General features: G+C 50.5%; 1 protein-coding gene across 1 annotated transcript; it reads left to right on the forward strand.

Moving 5' to 3' along the window:
- The first annotated feature begins 19,536 nt into the window (after window positions 1–19,536).
- SFTA2 (surfactant associated 2) lies at window positions 19,537–20,579 on the forward strand. Its single transcript, XM_019985871.2, has 3 exons — window positions 19,537–19,913; window positions 20,139–20,227; window positions 20,364–20,579. Exons 1-3 carry the CDS (start codon window positions 19,853–19,855, stop codon window positions 20,448–20,450), a joined length of 237 nt encoding a protein of 78 aa, XP_019841430.2. The 5' UTR covers window positions 19,537–19,852; the 3' UTR covers window positions 20,451–20,579.
- The last annotated feature ends 20 nt before the right edge of the window (window positions 20,580–20,599 follow it).

Consider the following 20,599-nt stretch of genomic DNA (forward strand, 5'->3'; position numbering starts at 1 on the left):
CTTTGATTAGGGTCCGGGCTGGGAAAATTCAGTGTTTAAGAGTCTGGGGTTAGGGGGTATCTGCTTTCCTCCCAGGGCGAGTGACCTCCTGTCCTGGCAGCTGTCACATGATCAGTCACCATCTGTCAAGAGTCTGGAAACCCGGCTGCCTCCTCCTTTCTTCCTACAGCATCCCAGCCTTCTCTGGAAACCAGGCGTCCCTCTCTGCCTCCAGGCTCTCTCCAGGCACATATGTTGGGGCCCCCTCTGCACCTGGCTTGCCTGCTTTTCAGAACCCACGTTAGGGATCTGCAGCGGGAGATGCAGAGAGCTCCTCAGGCCTGAGGGCCCTCCCAGCCCAGAGCTGGGTCCTGGCAGATGATCCAGTGATAGGAAAATCCAGACCAGGAGTGGTGTCCATGATGGCCTTCCAGCCTCTTGCAAAGGGGGTTGCCAAAAAGCTGCCCACGACCCTGCTGCTTGATTCTGGACGGAGTCAAGGTTGGAAGGCCTTTGGCAAACCTAGAGAGCCTTTCTCTTGCCTTTCTCTCTCACTCTTGCCTTATCCTCTTCTAGCAAGGGTGAGACCCAAGGCTACATGGATGACCGGCAGATGTTCTGTCGGGACCTACGTCTGGACACAGAATGATTTTAGAGCAGGGCTGCTGTCTTAACGAGTACTGGACATGGCAGATGTGCATAAATTTGGGCTTAATTAATTGGAGTCTTGTTTTATTTTGTGTAGTACTGCCTTGTGATAACTCTTATTGAATTAATTCCTACTTTCCTGTTTTGGTGTCTCAGATGAGAGCAATGTCTTATACTTTTTTGTAGTCCTCAACAGAATGTATAATAGGTACTTAGAAATACTTGCTTACTAACCCATTTTCTCCTCATTTTGTCACCATTCAAATGAGCCAAGCATGAATTCAGGCTGGCTCTTCTCAAAATCCAGGAATAAGCCATTTTAGGAGCAATGGAGATTCGGCCTTCTCTTCCTTACCCTCCAAAGAATCCCTGACTTCTAGCCACTCCTGCTCAAGGTTCTCTGCAAGGTCACAGCTAAAGCCAGGAACATGTCAGGACTTTCTCCCAACTGATAGTCCAGTAATTATTATGCTTTATTTTATAACTATTTTACACTTTTTATAGAAAGAACAATGGATAGAAAGAAGCTATCTGTCATCAGCTGACTCTCCTTCTGCCCAATCAGTAATAGAGGAAAGAACTTTAATAAATTGGAGAGAAAAACCCAGATGAAATGTCTGTAAGGAGAAAAATCAGAATCAGGGGTGAAGGTGTGAGGAGAGAGGATAGGGGCAGTAGAGAAGATGGGTGACGTCTACAGGAAAAAGCCAAGACTTTGGGGCTTTAGGGGAAGACACAAGAAAAATAAATGATGAGTGGGGAACACTGTCAAGGAAGGCCTGGGGTGGAGATCCATGGAAGAGACTGCAGGCCAAACAAAAATCCCTCCCTGCATGCCCACTCACAACCCAGCAACAGGATGCCCACTGTAGACATTTAGAAAAACTAAGGGATTCAGAAGGAAGAGGGCCAAGCCATCTAGGTGGGAGATATCATTCTGTGGGATGATCTTTCCTGGAATTTTTCTGAGAATGTAGAGGGTGGAGAAAGAAATCCTCTTTTCTTCTCATTTCTTTTAAATATTTTTTTATTTAAAAAAAAAAAAAAATCAAGGGCCCTAGGAACTGAGAGACAAAGCTGTCCACACAGAAACTCTAAGTGAGAGGTGGAAATAATATAGGTTGGTCCTGAAACCCACAGGCTCTGTCTTTTGACTCCCCCTGCCTATAATCCTGACTCGGTCAGGTCTGGAGCATTGCTTTCTAAGGCTCCCCCACTGTGCTGCCCCCTCCCAGGACTCCCCAACTGTGCTGCCCCCTCCAAGGACTCGGAGTCCTATATTGATCTCCACCCCATACATCCATCCCAAACTCATATCCTTTTTGCTTATCATCTCACGCCTTGGCTGGTTTAAATAAGAGCACAGCAGTTGAAATGTTAGCGTGTTAACTCTCAGTACTTTGCCCTTCTTGGAGTCCAGGAAATAGGAACTGTGGGTCTCACTTGTGGGACTCACAATTGTGGGTCCCTGTTATGGGTCTCATCCAGGAAAGGGATAGGTCATGGAAAATCTAGGGGTGAGCGACTTCTGAATGATCATCGTGGGCCAGGTGTCTGGGATGGGCCGAGAGTCTGTTGCTCCATCAAGTAAACTGGGTAGGAATTGGAGCCCCCGACATTCTCTGAGTCGTTATTCTCAGTGTTCTGGGTCAGTGCACAGCGTGTTCCAGCCAAGTAGGAGGCCTGTGATTGGGAGGAGAAAAGAGGAGTGAGTACCATCTGCCATGCCATTTGCCTTTATCAACACCCATATCTCAGGTCCTCAATTCTGTTCTCCCTGACCTTGGACCTTTGACTTGCTCCTTTCCCAAGATTCCATTCAAATCCTAATCCTTATTCCAGTCCCACATTCAGTATAGAGTTCCAGACTTCATTTCCAGTTTCCTCTTCTGTCCTATTTTCTTTATCCGAATGTCGCCTATTCTTACCCCCAGACTCTGTCTCCAACCCCTACGTTTTCCCTGCTTCACAGCTTTTTTTTCTCAGTCACTGCTTGCTTCCCAATTCCATTTTTCATGTCCCATGCATCTATTTTTTTTCTCCATAGTTTCCACCACCACATTCCCTCTATTATCTTTTCCCACACCATGCCGCTTTTTCTTGACTTATCATTCCCTCCAGTTCTGATCCATATATCATCTCAACTCCCTGTTCCATGGATTCACCCTCCCTGGCCATTACTCTCCCTTACCAGGACAATCAGGCTGATGAACACCAGAAGGAGAATCACACTCAACAGGATCACGACCACTATGGCCCATGCGGGGAAGGAATCACTCCCTTCCGTTTCTCCCTCATGGACAACTCCTCGTGAGTCATTGTTGTTGGGGGTGTCTGACACGGGTGTAGAGGAACCAGTGCGTACACACCGGGGAGCCTTGTTACTGGTACAAGGAGATCTAGTGCTGATAGATGCATTTCCTGTGACTTTCACTGTAGGTCTTATGTTCTCTGTGGCTGCTGTGTTTTTTGCTGTGAGTTTTATTGACGTTTTTATGATCTCAGTGACTGACGTGGTCTTTTCTTGATGTCTAGTAGATTTTGCTGAACCTCCTGTGGTCTTATAATGGGTCCATGTGGTCTTTCCTTCATGTTCTGTGGGCGTTTCTGGGGTTCCTGTGGTGTTCTCATGGCCCGGTGTGATATTTCCTCTGTAGGTTTCAGTGGGCCTCTCATGGTTTGATGTGGTCTTTCCTTCGTGTCCTGTGGACTTTTCTGAGGCTCCAGTGGCCCTCTCATTGTCCCCTGTGGTCTTTGCTTCATGTTCTGTGGACTTTACTGGGGTTCCTGTGGTCCACTCATGGCCCCCTGTGGTTGATTGCTTGTGGTCACTCCCTTTTCCTAGGTTTTGTGTTGTCTTTTCAGTAGTCTTGTTTGAGGTGCTACTTGATGTTTCAACTTTGGCTGGTTTGCTTGTCACTGTTGATCTGCTTGTTGTGCTCTTAAGACAAGTGGTATTCTTTCTGTTGGGTACTGGAGTTGTATGTGTTTCCCTATCTGTATTAGTGGTGTCATTAGGTTCAGAAGCATGTTCGTTCTTGATATTTGGCCCTATTCTTTGTTTGCTGGAGGTCTGTTCAGAAGCAGGAGGAGCAACTTGGGTTGTGGAGCTTTGGTGAGCCAGCTTGGAGCGGTGCGTGGTAGTGCATTGGTGCTTTGACTTATGGGTTTCTGTAGATATCAGGGCGTCTGAAGAGCTGTATTCTGAATGAAAAGCAGTGTGGTTAGACAAGGTAATGGAACCAAGGACTGGAGCCAGAAAGATTGAGGATTCGCCAGTTTTCCGGCGTTCTTGAAGTGTGGCAGCACCTGTGAAGGGAGAGAGGCAAATAAGAAACTTCCTCCATGCTCTTCCCTGTTTCCCTTCTTATGTCATCTGTAGGGCTCCCTTTGTTATCCCAGCTATGTCTCCCCAGCCAGTCTTTGGAATACCCTGCTATCTCATTCCCGTTCTCACCTCCACTCTCTGGACCTCTGGTGTGGCATTTCAGCAGGAATGCCGCCTCTCTCCTCTCCACCTCTGCTCCTCACTCCTCAATTTTGATCTTCCTAGCTTTATGGCCTTTTTCCTCATCTTTCTCAGCAAATAAGCTCCAACTTCATCTCAGTGCTCAAAAAATTCTTTGTTAGTTACTCTTTCCTGCTACCTTCAACGTGACATGCCAGTTGTTTGTGTGACTGTTAACCTCTACCCGGGTTTCCCACATGGCACAGTGGTAAAGAACCCCCCTGCCAATGCAGGAGATGCAAGAGACACGAGTTCAATCCCTGGGTCGGGAAGATCCCCTGGAGGGGGAAATGGCAACCCACTCCAGTATTCTTGCCTGGAAAATTCCATGGACAGAGAAGCCTGGTGGGCTACAGTCCAGGAGTTGAGTAGAGTTGGACACAACTGAGCGACTGAGCTTACAACCTCTACCCCTGTCCAGTTTATCACATTGTAAGATTTTGAGAGGAATTATTGACTGGTATTTTGCTTTGCAAGTGTTGCACTAGAGATTATATACTTATGGAATAGAGTTGTCTTTCCATGGCAGAGCTGAGCGGAAAGGGAATACATGTCCTAATCTCCATCTTTCCATAATAGTCCAGCTCCATTCAAGATGTAAGTGTGTGAGAGACTAAGGAAGACCTCTAGCAAAACCTCCCACAGTAAGTAGACACTGGTGACTCACGAGAATATAAAAAGAGGGACAGAGGGTGGGTAGAGGAGCAGGTTGGGAAACTTTCATTTTGATGATGAAGGTTGATCTGGATCCCAGGAAGCAGAAGAGAGGACTCAACCCTTATGGTTCCCCACTGGCTCCCCCTTCTCACACACCTGAAGCCCTCTGAGACAGATGAAGGTGGCCCTTTTGAAAGAGAAAGAGATTTACCTGGGGGTCCTAGGAGGTGTGAATGAGGCCGCTGGATTGGCAGGGACCGAATATGTTTAAGGACAGGGTGTGAACCCCATCAGTGAACAGATATGGGCCTTAACTCCATGGAAGAACAACCAGTGGAGGCAGAAGAGATGTCTCTGATATCTAACCAGGAGAGTAAGGGCCAGGAGAGCACTGAGGAGTGAGACATAGCGTCGTTACATAACTGACATTTCCAGGCTCTGTTAGCTCAAGGTGGCGACCAGAACCTGGATGCACTCCCAATCACAGGAAACCACAATCCACACACCCGCCTGCTGACTGCTTAGGAGGGCTGACGGTTGAGGAACTCAGTCCTTGAAAGAAATATGGGTGGGCAAGAAGGGGTCAAGAGTGGGAAGGAAGCCCAAGGCCCTTGATGGGATTTGAGGTTGTGGGGAGAGAGGAGGGCTGAACAATCAGGCCCTCACTTCACTGGCTGGAGTCATTCTCTGACTTTCTTGGCAACAATACTGATCATGCGTGTGTATGTGTGTGCTCAGTCACCCAATCGTGTCCAACTCTTTGTGACCCCATGGACTGTAGCTGGCCAGGTTCCTCTATCCTTGGGATTCTCCAGGCAAGAATACTAGAGTGAGTTACCATGCCCTCTTCCAGGGGATCTTCCTGACCCAGGGATCGAACCCATGTCTCCTGTGGTTCCTACATTGGCAGGAGGGTTCTTTACCACTGAGGCACAAGGGAAACCCATGGCTATCGTTTACTGGGGCCCTTCTTGGGGCCAGGCACTCTGCCAGTTGCCTCATAGCCATTCTTTCTGGGTTGTCTTCTAAGGTAATTGATCTCCCAGCTCCCCACAAGGCATCTCAGAAACTGTCAATGTCCCTGTTTTACAGCAAAGAAACTCGAGTCTCTTGGAGAAATGATGACTTGCACACAATGGTGACTTGGCCACAGCAATGGCCAACCTTTCTGGAACACTTACTGAGAGACAGGCAGGTCTTATGAAGGAGGACATGTATTAACGCATTTACTTTTCACAGCAACCTTTTGAGATTGAGAATTTATTATCCTTTCCTTTTTATAGATGAGGAAGCAAGGCTAAGAGAGGTTAAGCAATCTCCCCAAAGACACTCAGCAGAGGTTGAGCCAGAACTGAAACACATATTCTGGGTTCCCGGGCCCAGACTTTTACTGGTAAAGACCACACTCAGTTCAGTTCAGTCGCTCAGTCATGTCCAACTCTTTGTGACCCCATGGACTGCAGCATGCCAGGCCTCCCTGTCCATCACCAACTCCTGCAGTTTACTCAAACTCATGTTCGTTGAGTCGGTGATATAGCCCATAAGTCAGCCCAGCCTCTTGGGGAAGAAAGAACACTGACATTGGTGGGACCCCTGAAGGATGCTGTTCACATACTTGTTCATTTAATCTTCACCATGAACTTGTGAGGCAAGTATATGATCTTATTTTACAGGTGAAAAAAGGGAGTTCAAAGAGGGTGAGTAATTGGCAAAGATAGGCTTTTCACTACACCCCAGATGCTTTTAAATGTGATAAGGGATGACTAAAATATCCATGGAGTGAAGAAATAGGCAGACAGGCAGTTCAGAATGGCCAATTCCACTGGCCTTATTAAGGAGTCAGAGGACAGGATGGAGTCCAGGCACTATCCCTCACTAGCTTTACATCTTCACTCAGGCCACTTAAATGCTCTGACGGCTCAGGTCCTGAACAGTAAATAACGATGTCAACCTACCAGTTTAGTGTGAAGACTATAGGAAGTATGGAGCACTGAAGGTGCTGAAGTGTAGAAGACTCTTTGAAGTAGTAGTCTTTGAAACAATCTCAGACTTTCTTGTTTTTCTCTTGGTAGTAAGGGAAGCCGAGCCTGTGGCCTTGCCCTCCAGCCTTCTGCAGCCCCAGATGTCTCTTCTACCTGCCCTGGTTTCTACACCTCTGTGCCTACCTTGACCACACCTTCAAAATGGCAGCCCTCCACGTTCCTGAGCTGCTTCCTGTTTTATCAACAGAGCACTCATCACTTTCTAACATATAGTAAGTGCAGTTTACTCCCCCAGTGGCAGGGACTTTATGTGTTTTATTCATCCCATGTCTCTAGTCTAGAACAATGTCTGGGCCATAGGAGGCACTTCATAAATATTTGTTGAATAGATAAATGAGGGAATTTTTTAAGACTGATGAAAACTTTTCAGAAGCCATGCCAATAGCTTTTCATTAGGCATATTGAGTAAAAAAAAAAAAACAAAAAAACATAATTGTGACCTCCGAAAGTTGGGAGACTAAGGTTTAACTTCTGCTGGGTTAAGTAATGGAGCCCTGAGATGAAAAGATGTGGAAAGAAGACCTCTCACTCACCAGTTTTGGGATACCGGTTATTTAACCACAGGAGTCACATAGCCAATAACTAGACCTAGATAACTAGATCTTAGAATTCCAGATCTACATCACATAGCCGTGGAACCATTGATTATAAAATCTGGAGCTGAAGCTCAGTGTAACCCATGGTCCTGAGTCTTGAGGAAAATCAGTGACTAAACCTCAGGGTGGAGATGACCATGTCTTCTGCCCAGTAGATCTACCATTGGTAGCAACTTGCTTTTCCTAGGAAGTTTTCACCATGAGATATTCATTTCACTGACTATAAAAATGATCTGAAGAGAACTGTTTTGGTCACTGAGGTATAGACAAAGAGGAAAACTTGGCTTTAGCACAAGACACTGGAGGTAGATACTCAGCCTGGATAAAAGAATTAAAACAAATCTTACAATATCAAAACTGTGCATACAGTTCCAAAGGTCTGTTATATCTGCTTCTTTCACTAGTTTGAAAAGAATATGGACATCCTACTAAGTAACTTGTGCCATGGGGCCTCTGTCATAACAGCCTCACCCAAAAGAGTATTTCTGATGTTTCTTGATGTCCCACCCCTCAAAAATGGCTTACTCCATTTGCCTGCTTGTTAAAGTGTCTATATAGTTTAAGCGCAACATGGGACCTAAAACGCAGACATAGTAAAAAGATGAAAGAGAAATACACTCAAATATTTGACTGGGCAACTGGGGTTTATTAGAAGAGATTTTCTTTTCCTATTTTTTCCCATTTTCCAGTTTCTAGGATGAGAATATATTATTTTTGTAATAGAAATTAAATCAAATGACACTTACTGTAGGAAAATGTCTTTTTTAGATTCTCCCCAGGACCTCAGCCCCATCTGTGCTTTCTGCAGTGATGATTTAATCTAGATTCTGCACCTGTGGTTCTGTGGTTGCATGATGCAGACTCTGGGGTTCTAGGATCTAGTTATCTGCAGCTGAGTATTGATTGGTCCCGTGGGTAAATGACAGGGCGTACCCCAGAGCTATGGGCTAAAGGTCTTCATCCGCTCCTCTTGACACTCTTCCCTCCCCACCCTGGCCTCACTCTCTGCTGGACACAGTCATGTCCTGGCCCTGACTCACACTCCACTTCCACCCTGACTCCCTCCCAACCTCACCCCAGCTTCAAGCCCTCCCCACCCATCACCACCTTGTTCCACTCTGCAGGATCCGAGCACCCAGGGGCCCTTCCTTCCCCACCATCCCCTCGGTCCCAGCCAGCCAAGCTCTAACGTGGCCGTCTCCCAGACCAAAACCCACGGAGCCCGTGATCTGCTCCAGAATTCAGATTTCAAGTTTGCCTTGCACCTGTCCTATGCCCTAGAGCGGGGGTCCCCAACCTCTGGGATCTAAAGCCTGATGATCTGAGGAGGAGCTGATGTAATAATAATAGAAATGAAGTGCATAATAAATATAATGAGCTTGAATCATCCCCAAACCATCCCCCCTCACCATCCGGTCTGTGGAAAAATTTTCTTCCACAAAACTGGTCCCTGGTGCCAAAGAAGTTGGGGACCACTGCCCTAGAGTAAATCTCCCTCAAAAGTGAATGTAAGAAAAAAAAATAAGTGAATGTGTGCGGAGCTGATTCGAGACTCATTCCCTCCTGTCTTTGCAGGATCCTTTCCCTGGGCAGAAGCGTGACGGAGGGCTGGAGAGTGGCAGGTCAGACAGCCAGCCTAACGGGAAGGGGAAGAGAAGGTGGGTGAGACTGGGGTGGTGGCTCAGGGCGGCTCTGGTGCCTCTGAGGTAGGGGTGGGTGGGAGGGGCGGGGAAGGGCCTCCAATCACAGCGCTGCTGAGACCTGGTGGAGACACTGAGAGATTCCTTGGCCCCTGCCCCTGCTGTCCACCATCAGCCCCATCACCTGCCCCCAGCCCCTCCAGCCTCAACGTGACCCTGAGCTCAGGGAAGGATAAACGTCACCTTCAGTCAAACACTATTGGAAGGAAAAGCAGCTGCCTTCCCTGACCTAGAGTGTCCATACTTAGGCCTTTCTGGGCCCTGGTTTGGGATCATCAAGGCTATTACCGTGAATGACTCTATGCAATATGTAGAGAGTCCCTCTGAACCTGTTTCTGCCAATTGTCTACCTTGTAAAGACCCTCCTCTGAATTGCCCAGGCCCCTCCCAAAGCCCCCTATGTTTGGGCATCTCCACTCCCCAGTTTCAGTCCCAGAACTCTCTCTTAATTAAGTGAACTGATTTTGCAATTTCACTTTACCTGGTGAGATCTATTTGGCTTGTCAAACTTTTCTTTTTAATTTTTATTGGAATATAGTTGATTTACAATGTATTAGTTTCAGGTGTACAACTCAGATATATCTCCACTCTTCTATTTTTTTTTAGATTCTTTTCCCATACCGGCCATCATCACACTTTTCTATATTCACTTTCTTCCCAAAGCCTTGGGATGTTTCCCAACTGTAAAATGGGGATAAAACCACACACCGTATTGAGTTGTCATGAGGATTAAGTAAATAAATGTAGATGAAATGCCTAGAATGACACTTGGTGTGTAGTAACCAGTTGGCCTGGTGCATCTTCCCATTTTACAGAAGCCCAGACTAAGCACCTGGGCCGGAGCCAGGGCTGGAAGGCAGGTCGGTGCAGAACAAGGAAAGAAATGCTCTTTATGCGCCCTGAGGACAGCGGCGGGGGTGGTGTGGCGGGATCCCCGCTTGCCTCTGTGATGTTAGACAAGCATTTTACCTCTCTGAGTCTCACTTTCCTCACTATAAAATGGGATATCATTAATCACCTCAGGAGATTGGAGGACATGAAACGAGATGAAGTACTTTGAGCATCCGTGAATTCCTTGCACAAAGCAGATGCTCAGGGAGTGTCAGATCCCCACTGCTGCCCACCCAGGACTGCCAGCAGCCAGTGTCTTCATCCAGACGGGAAGAAGCCCCACTTTGGTGTCTGCAGCCTCACAGGCCACGTTTTAGCAGAGCGAAGCAGAGCATAGGCTGTATTTCATCTCCAACATGCCCCTCAGCTGGCAAATTTGAGCAGTGTACACCCTAGACAACTGCATGCAGCAGCTCGGAACCCACCCGTCTTCCCACCACATATTCACTTGCTGTTCATTTCTGCGATTGGTCAACCATAGGCACGCTAAGAAACAACTCCTCTCTGTTTTCTATGCCCCTGTGTGATGGTGACCCCTCGCCTCTGAGGGCATCTTACCTGCCTCCAGAGAGGTGAGAAGGAAAAGGAAGAAGCACTGGAGGCCAAAGACGGAACGGATGCAGTGGGCTGGCTGGGCCATGTCGGAGCTGGATGGCTGCTTGAGGCCGTAGGTTGGGGTCCCCTCAGCTTATATGGGCCCAGCTTTGACGTCACGGGGGCTGGGGCTCCTCAGGCTGAAATCTTAAACAAATGGAACCGCCCCGCCTTGCGGGGGTGCCCTGATAACGGGAGACCACAGCAGCTTTGTCATGTAGCAGGGAACGTGTGTGTCTACCCAAGGGGTGGGATCTGGGGGCAGGGAAAAGCAACTGGGAGGGACCAACTCCTGCCCCAGCCCCAGCAGAGGTTGTGGGGGTTGGGTGGGTGGCGTCCGGGGTTCTGGGCTGGTGGGGAGCAGACGGTGGCTTCTAGAAAGACTGAGATCTGGCTGGGGTGGGAGGGGGAGGGGGACAGTTGGATGCCTGGGTTTTGGGAAGAGATTCAAATTCTGATTCTTCTTCAGCTGCACCCTCTGCTTTCCACTTCTCTTACGTCAGCCCTGCTCTCCACACCCCTTACTCACACACACCCCTTACTCACACACGTTCACTCTTTTTGCCCTGGGTGGAGCTGCCCATGAGTATGAGGTGAAAGAGCAGAGACAGGGAAAGCCCTCCAGTGTCTGGCTCCTGCAAAGACAGGTGCTTCCAGGTGTCCAGAGATGACACACCAGGTGGGGACAGGTGGAGACGGAGACAAAGGCAGACATGGAACCCCAGGGACTGACGTATCCCTCAGCAGGGGTGGTGGCCAGTCCGTCTAGGACCTCCCTGGAGTCTCCCTCTCCCCTTGGTCCTGATTCCCTGCCTGAAGCAAACATTAGCTCAGAGGTTGTCAAAGTTCATATACTGCGCTCCCAAGAGACAGTGCCTGGGGCTGGCGTAGGGGGAGGGCAGGCTCCCTGGGATTCTAAGGAGAGAGGAAGCTGTGGGTCCGGGGGTCTCAAGTCACCACCCCTATTGCTCACTTAATTTGTTTATGGTGGGTCTCCTCTACTGGGGAGTCAGCAGCCGGCCAGGTCTTTGCCATGATCGCTGCTGCAGCCCCAGCACCAGAGTGAGGGCCTGGCACACGGGACGCAGTCAATCGTGTTGACTTGGCTGAATGGAGTGGAAGCCAGGGCTGGCTCCTACCTCTAGGGGTGAGTGGAGCAGGCAGAGGGGGTGGAGACGGCCTGACCTGGAGGGCACGGTGCCAGGGCCCTGGGGCCACGGGGCTCATGGGAGGACTAGAGGGCCGAACTTGTGAATCCATCTAGTACTGGGCATGATTGGTCCCTAAGACCTAGGCAGGGCTGGAGTGGAAGGGAAGAGGAGAGGCCAGCTGCTCATTAACATGATTAGGCAAGTAATTAGGCTCCATGGAATCAGACCAAAGCCTGACTGCTCAGAACTGGGTAGCCTGCCTCCTAGGCAATGCGTCCTGTAGGGTAGGGAGACTGAGGCAGAGGTAGACCTCCTCTGCCTCTCCATCTGGACCCAGGAGGGACTGAAAATCCCCCTTTCCACTAATCTGGCCCCACCCCCACACTTTCCTCCAGGGACCCAGGTCTCTAGGAGAGAAGTTCTCAACAAGGAGAGGCAACTCTGTCCCCTGGGGACATTTCGCCATGTCTAGAGACAACCTTGTCCCACCTTGGAGGGGGTTGCTCCTGGCACCCAGCGGGTAGAGGCCAGAGGGGGTCCTGGCCATCCTGCAAGGCACAGGACAGCCCCACAGCAAAGAACTCTCCAGCTCACATCAGTGGTGCTCAGGTTGAGACTCTCTGCCTTCACTGTGTAAATAAATATTCCCCATTCTTCTTTAGCCACAACGTCCCCCAGAGGACACACGCATCAGAGGTGGAGGAACTTAGAGGTATGTGCAGGCTCTTGATGTCAGAAGAGGTTGTTGTGTCTGAGCTGTAATAGTTAGGTTGTGTGTGCACAATGGCTCAGTCATGTCCGACTCTTTTGCGACCCTGTGGACTGCAACCCACCAGGCTCCTCTGTCTATGGGATTCTCCAGGCAAGAATACTGGAGTGGGTTGCCATTTCCTCCTCCAGGGGATATTCCTGACCCAGGGATCAAACCCGTGTCTTTTGCATCTCCTGTGTTGGCAGGAGATTCTATACCACTGCACAACCTGGGCTGAGAGGGTCACAAAACAACCCTACCAGCTACTGATGTCTGAGCTGTTCTAGGTACAGAGATATGTGCCGAGCACTTTACCTTGTTGTAACCTATGAGGTTAGCAATGTCAGCCTCATTTTACAGCTTGAGAACAAACAAGCTTGGTTCAGGGAAATGATTTAAATGCCCAAGGTCACATATCTGGTAAGAGGCAGAGACCAGACCTGGTCGGTGCCTGCCCGACGGCAAAGCACTTGGATAATTACACAGTGGCTGGGAGACCAGGGGAGCACTACTGTTTTATTTAGCAAGAGTTGTGTCCACCACCCACCTGGAGTGGTCTAAGCAGGGGGCGTCACAGAGCAGGGTTCCTCACCTGTACTGAGGTGAGAGAATTGAAGGTCTCAAGAGGGTCAGGAGCCAGCCCAAGGGGGCTCCTTATAGAAAGGGGGACCCCCATCCTGTTCCCCAGGGGTCCCAAGCAGTGTCCTCAGCTAAGTTCTCTGATAGTTGGGGAAGAGAATGGGAACAGGAAGAAAGAATGAGGAGAGGAGGTTCCCACTGCCCAGATCGGGATGCCATAAAGGCTGGAAGACCCCTGGAGACCATGGTGCCCTGGTCCTTCCTTCTACAGATGAGAAAACTGCATCAGAGTCTTGAGTGACTTGAATGAGTCTGCTCAGGGAAGGAAGGAGGAAGGCCATCGGGAGAGGGGCATAGGCGATCCCGGTCGTGCCCCTTCACTTGACGGAGTAGTGCTGGCTGGTGGGCTCGTGGTGGCAGCCATAAGGGGTCACAGAGCCACAACCACACCCCATATTCATCTCCTTCCGGAACTCGCAGGCCTATGAGATGAGGGATGGATAGGAAGGGTTAACTAAGCTGCCCAGCCCTCAGCTCTCCCCATGGACTGCGGCCTCCCTCAACAACTCAGGTTCTCAGAGCTCCTCTTTCTGCAAAAACAGTAAGGATAATGAACCAGACTAATTTGCTGAGCACTTACTATGTGCCAGGGCTTCCCAGGTGGCTCAGAGGTTAAGGCATCTGCCTGCAATGCAGGAGACCTGGGTTCGATCCCTGAGTTGGGAAGATTCCCTGGAGAAGGAAATGGCAACCCACTCCAGTATTCTTGCCTGGAGAATCCCATAGATAGAGGAGCTTGGTGGGCTACAGTCCAGGGGGTCGCAAAGAGTTGGACACGACTGAGTGACTTCACTTCACTTACTATGTGCCAAGCACCTAAGCGGTTTACATGTGTAAGCTCATTTTACCCCCCAACAGCCCTTTGAGCTGGATACTATCAATATCCTTCTCATTTTATCCAGGACTCAATTACCTCATCCGTAGAATAAGAGACAATAATATTGCTTGTATCACAGGGTTGCTGTGAGCTAAGATATGTACAATACCTGGCACAGAATAAGTGCTATTTAAGTGTCAGTTATTACTTAAATGGAGTAATACAGAACACAGAGAGGCTGAGTAACTTGCACAAGGTCACACAGCTGTAATGACAGAGCCAGGATTCAAAACCCAAGTTATAATGTAATTCCATGAAGTTGACTCTTCACTGCCTAGAGCTAAATGTAGTGCCTCCATGGGCTGGTCAGCCTACAGTGTTCCCCTGCCTCTCTTTCAGTGGCCCCAACCCCACATCCCTGCCCAATCGATGTTTCCTCTCAGCCACCCAGACTGCGGTCCCTTTCCCCCTTCCTCCCTCCCTAAGTGTGGTAAGCTGTCATTTTCCCCTGAAGCCCCTGTCCTTCTGGGGCACCAGGGCCAGCCCCACTGGCCTCAGAGACCCACACATTTGGACCACAGCTTCACTCACCTTTTTGATACCATACAGTAGACTGACAATTGCTGCTACCAAAGAGAGAGTGATCAACACGATGGCCCAGTCGGGGACAGAGCCCTTCTCTTGTGGCTTCGGGCCTGAGGACCAGAGAGGGGCTGTGACCGAGGCAGGTGGGACCTCAATCCCCCGACTCCCCACTGCCCTCTGTAACTTTGCATCTTTCCTTCTGTGACTCTGATGTCTACGTGACTCTGAGACCACGTTGCTCGGTGTCTTGTCATCTTGGGAATAGAATTTCAGTGGAGGGGGTTTCAAAGGGCTTCACTCCAAACCGCACTCACTTCTTCCCTTACACCTGTGGACGCATCTGTCAGTCTCTGAAGTCCTCACTGACATCCACACCTCTCCGTCTTTCTGAACCATCCTCCATATCCCAGGCTGTTGTTGGGTCTCTCTCATCTGCCATGCCTCTGCACTCTGACAGTCCCGCCCTGCCAGTAGTTCCCTCATCTTATTCAGAGGCTGCCCCCTCTGCCCTCCTCACGACCCCACCCTGACTCTGATCTTTAAGGGGAGTCAGAGCCAATCCTCTTGTTTTCCCTTTGCTCGTTTCCTGCCCTCAGACTGCCTGGTGGGGAGATTTGGATTGAACGGGAGGGAGGAAGGAGACAGAGGGAGGAGGACAGGATCTCGGGAGGGGATATTTGTTGCCCTGCAAAGACAGGTTGGGCCACAAGGAATATAGTCGGAAACCTTTTGGGGAAGCAATCGGGTAACAGCCATCCAGCTTCTGGTGTGACCAGAGGCTTGAGGGGTACTGAAACCCTTTGAAGAACTGGAGATGTTCTTAGGTGTACTCAAAACACAGTAGAAAGCAAGCCTTAAGCCTGTCCCTACAATGGCAACCCACTCCAGTATTCTTGCCTGGAGAATTCCATGGACAGAGGAGCCTGGTGGGCTACGGTCCATGGGGTCGCAGAGTCAGACATGACTGAATGATGAACACTTTCACACTTTCACACTCCTCTCCAGGAGCTGGGGTGCCTGCCGGTCAGTGACCCAATGCAAACAAGAGCGCCTTACTGGTCGGGACGCTGAGCCCAGAGGAGGCGGTGGCCACTCCAGCTGTGGTGGCTGCGGAACCGCCTGAGACAGCCCCACCTGCTGTGGAAGCCCCAGGCATGGGTAAAGCAGTTCCAAGGACTGTTGTTGGGGAGACAGATCCTAGAAGGGCAGAGGGGAAAACAGGTGGATATCTGAGCGAGAACAGAAGCAGAAATTCCATCCAGTGCCCTCTCAGTTGAAACCCTGGCAAGTGTTTGGTAAATGAAAATAAAAGGACTGAGAAAAGCTAAGACAGTCTTAAAAACAGAAGTGGAAGGCTTATACTACCATACCCTAAGACTGGCTGCAAAGCTGCAGACATTAAGGACTGTGGCCCCGGAGTAAGAACAGACAGAAGAGCCCAGAAATAGCCTTGGTCACTTTACTTTCAATAAACGGACTCACACATTTCAATGGTGGGGAGAGAGGGAGAGTCTTTGAAATGAGTGGTTCCAGGGCAACTGGTTATCTGTAAGAGGAGAAAAGGGATCTTGACCTCTCCCTTACTCCATACACAGAAATTAATCTGAGATGTGTCATAGGCTTAAATTTGAAAGCTAAGATTCTTAGATTCAAAGATTCTAAATTTGAAAGTAAAGCTTCTGGAAGAATGCATCAGAGAATATTTTCATGACCTTGAATTAGGCAAAAAAAAGTCTTAGGCTGGATATAAAAACACTAACTACAAGAGAAAAAGTTGATAAGTTGAAAAGCAGAAGGAGGGCCTTTGTATAGCCACCAAAGCCAGGACTGCTTCAGCGAGGCTCTGGGAGCTAACAATTTATTCATGGCTGAGCACAGGAAGCCCCCACCCAGAGCTGCAGGCAAAGCTAAAGAGCTCTTCAGAGATGCACTGAGCAACAGAAGTGTCACCTGGCAACGCTGATGCTGCTCCTGATGGGCTGCCAGAAATGGCTGGACTTAAAGTCTGAGGATTACTGGGCAAAGCCCCAGGTGTTGAAGAAACTGTAGAGAAACTCACAGAGACAGTGGGGAGACCAGCAGAGACAGTAGGGAGACCTGCAGAAACATCCCCAGAGACAGTGGGGAGACCTGCAGAGACAGTAGGGAGACCTGCAGAGATATCCCCAGAGACAGTGGGGAGACCAGCAGAGACAGTAGGGAGACGTGCAGAGATAGTAGGAAGGCCAGCAGAGACATCCCCAGAGACAGTGGGGAGACCTGCAGAGACAGGAGGGAGACCTGCAGAGACACCCCCAGAGACAGTGGGGAGACCAGCAGAGACAGGAGGGAGACCTGCAGAGACACCCCCAGAGACAGTGGGGAGACCAGCAGAGACATCCCCAGAGACAGTGGGGAGACCAGCAGAGACAGTAGGGAGACCAGCAGAGACAGTGGGGAGACCTGCAGAGATAGTAGGAAGACCAGCAGAGACATCCCCAGAGACAGTGGGGAGACCAGCAGAGACATCCCCAGAGACAGTGGGGAGACCAGCAGAGACAGTGGGGAGACCTGCAGAGACATCCCCAGAGATAGTGGGGAGACCTGCAGAGACAGTAGGGAGACCAGCAGAGACAGTAGGGAGACCTGCAGAGATAGTAGGAAGACCAGCAGAGACATCCCCAGAGACAGTAGGAAGACCAGCAGAGATAGTAGGAAGACCAGCAGAGACATCCCCAGAGACAGTGGGGAGACCAGCAGAGACATCCCCAGAGATGGTGGGGAGACCTGCATCGATGGTGGGGAGACCAGCAGAGACGGTGGGGAGACCTCCAGAGTTAGCTGTCCCCGATGGGATCAGCTGAGCTGTTGGCAGAAGAAAAATGAGAAGATGGAGTTAGAAGAGCTGGCCCTCTCCCTGGACCTCGAGTCCACATCTTGCCCCTAAAGCCCCCGTGCTCACCACAGCCAGCGAAGGCCTGCAGGCCCAGGAGCAGCACCAGTGCAGCAGCCATGGCGCCGCTGAGATGCGCTTCCAGGACCGTCTCCCTGACTCTTTAAAGGCTTTAAGGCCCTATTAGGAGCCTCAGGAGAGCCAGGTGTGCCAGGGCCTCCATCAACACTGGGATCTTCATTCCCAGGGAGAGGCCACCCAGCTGTCCCCAGGGGATTAACCTATCCCAGCTTGGTTCCAGGAAGCACTGGGCGAGGGGGAGAGTGAGTAAGAACCTGAGGATTCTCCTTCCAGGCTCTCAGGCTCTTTCCGGGTTCGGGATCTAACCCCCAGGTCAGAGTCAGTCCCTATTCTGGACCTTCTCTGAAGGGGGAGAGACCCAGGTCTCCTATCCCAAGGTCCTTGTGCGCCTAGAAATATGACCATGGAGGGGTGAGGTATATGGGTCCCTTGGGGACGCAGAGGGTAAAGAATGACTGACACAGCCTGAGGACCTCATCTGATTCTCAGGAGAGACCATGGCAGGGCAGGAGGGTGAACACCTGAACCATCCCTCCTTCACAGTGGCTGCAGCCCACAGAACTTTCCATTCCTTTGGCAGAGAAGGGGTAATGAGAGGAGAGGGGCACCAGGCAAGACAATCGTCTGTTCAGGGGCAGAGGGATGAGCAAGTTCAGAACCCAGCTGTGAATCCACTGTGCTGGAATCTGCCACTTCCAAGCTGTGCACTCTCGGGCGAGTCGTGTGACCTATCAAAGTCTTCACCCCTAAAACTGGGGTAAGGCAGTACCTACTTCAGAGGGCCATAATAAGGATGAAAGGAAATAATGTTTCTAAGGTGCCCAGCACACAGCAGCCTCAGCTATGATGACATGAAAAGATGAGCGCCCGCTGGGAAAGACAGAAGCACGCTCCCACTCTCCTCTTAGGAGGACTCAGATCCCCCAAAGCGCCTCTCTGAGTTCCCGCTTCCTCCCCACCACTGCTCCTGCCTCCTATGTGTGCTGAGCCTTTTGTCCATGAATTCCTCCCAATCTGGGCTTCCGGCTGTCCAGCACACGTCTGAGAGCCCCTGGGTTGCTCATTATTTACATTTATGGTATAGACAGTGTCTCTATAGGCAGTATTTATGGTATAGACAGTCTCTGCATCTTAGTGGTCCTGCTTTTGGCTTTTCTCCCTGACTCTGCCCTGTATCCTCTCTGTCTCCATCCGTCTACTCAGGGGCCCACTGGTGTGGGGGAAAAGGGAGAGAAGACGCATAGGGAGGCAACTAAGACGATAAAAGAGCATGTGCCCTTGTGTATTCTAGAGGGTTTACACGACTAGTTTGTCAATCCGTTGAGCTTATCCCTGTGTCTGGCATCATGACAGCCTGGTCTATCTCTAATCTCTCTGCCACTGACTTACTATGTGACCTTAATAAGTCATTTACCCTCTCTGAGCCCTAGTTTCCTATTTTTTTAAGAAAGAGGGTAGGGACTTCCCTGGTGGTCCAGAGGCTAAGACCGCACTCCCAAGGCAGGGGGCCTGGAGTTTGATGCCTAGTCAGGGAACTAGATCCCATATGCCGCAACTAAGACCCAGTGCAGTCAAATAAAATAAATAAATAAGAAAGAAAGAAGGTAAACTAGACAGATTTCCAAATTCCCTCTCCATCCTGTCGTTGGTTTGCCATTCTGAGCGATTTGGGAAAGGGCTTTGCCTGGGAGGATGAAGGGATTTCTTTTGCGTGAGCGCTCAAGGCAGGACGTGATGGGGATATTTGATGAAACTGCATCTCCACCCAAGTTGCTAGGATATGTTAGAGAGACTAAAACAAAATATTCAAAGATGAAAGTCCCCCCCACCCAGAAAGTCATTGCGGCTGAGGGAGCAGGACACGAGTTTGGGGAGAACTCGGTGTAATCTACCCCTCCCTTTTGGGCCCACATTCCTGAGCCCTTGGGTGGCACAGCTGATAGAAATTAATCGCAGTTAATAATTAATCCCTAAAGAGCAATGAGAGGCCCAGGCGTGGGTGGGGCCCAGACACCAGCACAAAGGGACGCCTCCCCAACTTCCCTTCCTGGGGCACCCACTCCCTCTCAAGCTTTGAGATGTCGGGGAGAAGTGGGACACGGGATTGAGGAAAGGGGACCACCCTCCCTTTCCCCAACAGCCCAGTGAATGGCCCTCTCCTGGGTCCTCAGAGTCTTATTGAGAGAACTGGAAAATCCAGTTGCCCAGCCACCCTCCCATCACCCCACATGCACCATTGCTCAGGACGGAGTGGGGAGCAGGAAGGCAGGCCGGTGAGGAGAGGCCAGCGGGCCTTCAGACATCTCTTCCAGCATCTGAGAAGCGAGGGGGTAGAGTCGCGATGGGGGCTGGGCTGCCCCTCGTCCTCCTCCTGACCCTCGTCGGCAGCTCACAGGGGGCAGGTGAGTCTGGAGGGCTACACACCTGGCCCCCAAGACGAGAAGTGGGTGAGAGAGACATGGAGGCACCCTAGTCCTGAGGTCCTGAGGGCTCAGGGCTGAACTGCAGCAAGAGGGTCTGGAAGGGATGAAAGACCTTGGGTTGGGGTGGGGCAGGAGGGGCGCCCGCACTCCTGAGGGAGCCTGTTCCTGGCAGCTGGGTCCTCAGCTGTGCATCTGGATCCCTAGGGCCAGGAATGACTTTGCAACTGAAGTTGAAGAACTCCCTTCTGGCAAATTCCTCCTACAATTCCAGCTTCCTGGACTTTCTCCAGAAGGTAGTCCTTTGGGAGGGAAACAGAGGGGGCTGTGTGAACTTGGAGTGTGTTTCTGCGTTGGTCTGGGCGGCTGGCCCCTCCAGGTGTGAGTGAGAGCCATCTTACACTTCGCCCTCTGGCCCTTTGTATCCCTCAGTTCTGCCTCCTCCTCCACCTCCCCTTGGGGACCAACGTCACCCTGCATCAAGCAGGGTCCTCACAGCACGTCACCTGCAGAGTCTGAGAGCAGTCGAAGCCTGTGCCCTTCTCAGCTGGGGCATCCAGTCCCCGGAGAGCAGGTGCCATGCCCCGACCCTGTCTTCCAACAGGCCCTCACCCTGCTCAGTGGCAGTAAATATGCTGAATTCAGTGACCTGACTTTGTGGGTTCATG

This window comes from Bos indicus, chromosome 23, assembly GCF_029378745.1.
Source record: "Bos indicus isolate NIAB-ARS_2022 breed Sahiwal x Tharparkar chromosome 23, NIAB-ARS_B.indTharparkar_mat_pri_1.0, whole genome shotgun sequence".
Classification (NCBI taxonomy): domain Eukaryota; kingdom Metazoa; phylum Chordata; class Mammalia; order Artiodactyla; family Bovidae; genus Bos; species Bos indicus.

Excerpts from the sequence above, each read along its gene's own strand:
- SFTA2 (XM_019985871.2), top strand. The coding sequence starts at position 19,853 with ATGGGGGCTGGGCTGCCCCTCGTCCTCCTCCTGACCCTCGTCGGCAGC. Across the intron at positions 19,914-20,138 it reads CGGCAGCTCACAGGGGGCAG|GGCCAGGAATGACTTTGCAA; the intron begins GTGAGTCTGGAG and ends CTGGATCCCTAG. Across the intron at positions 20,228-20,363 it reads TCCTGGACTTTCTCCAGAAG|TTCTGCCTCCTCCTCCACCT; the intron begins GTAGTCCTTTGG and ends TGTATCCCTCAG.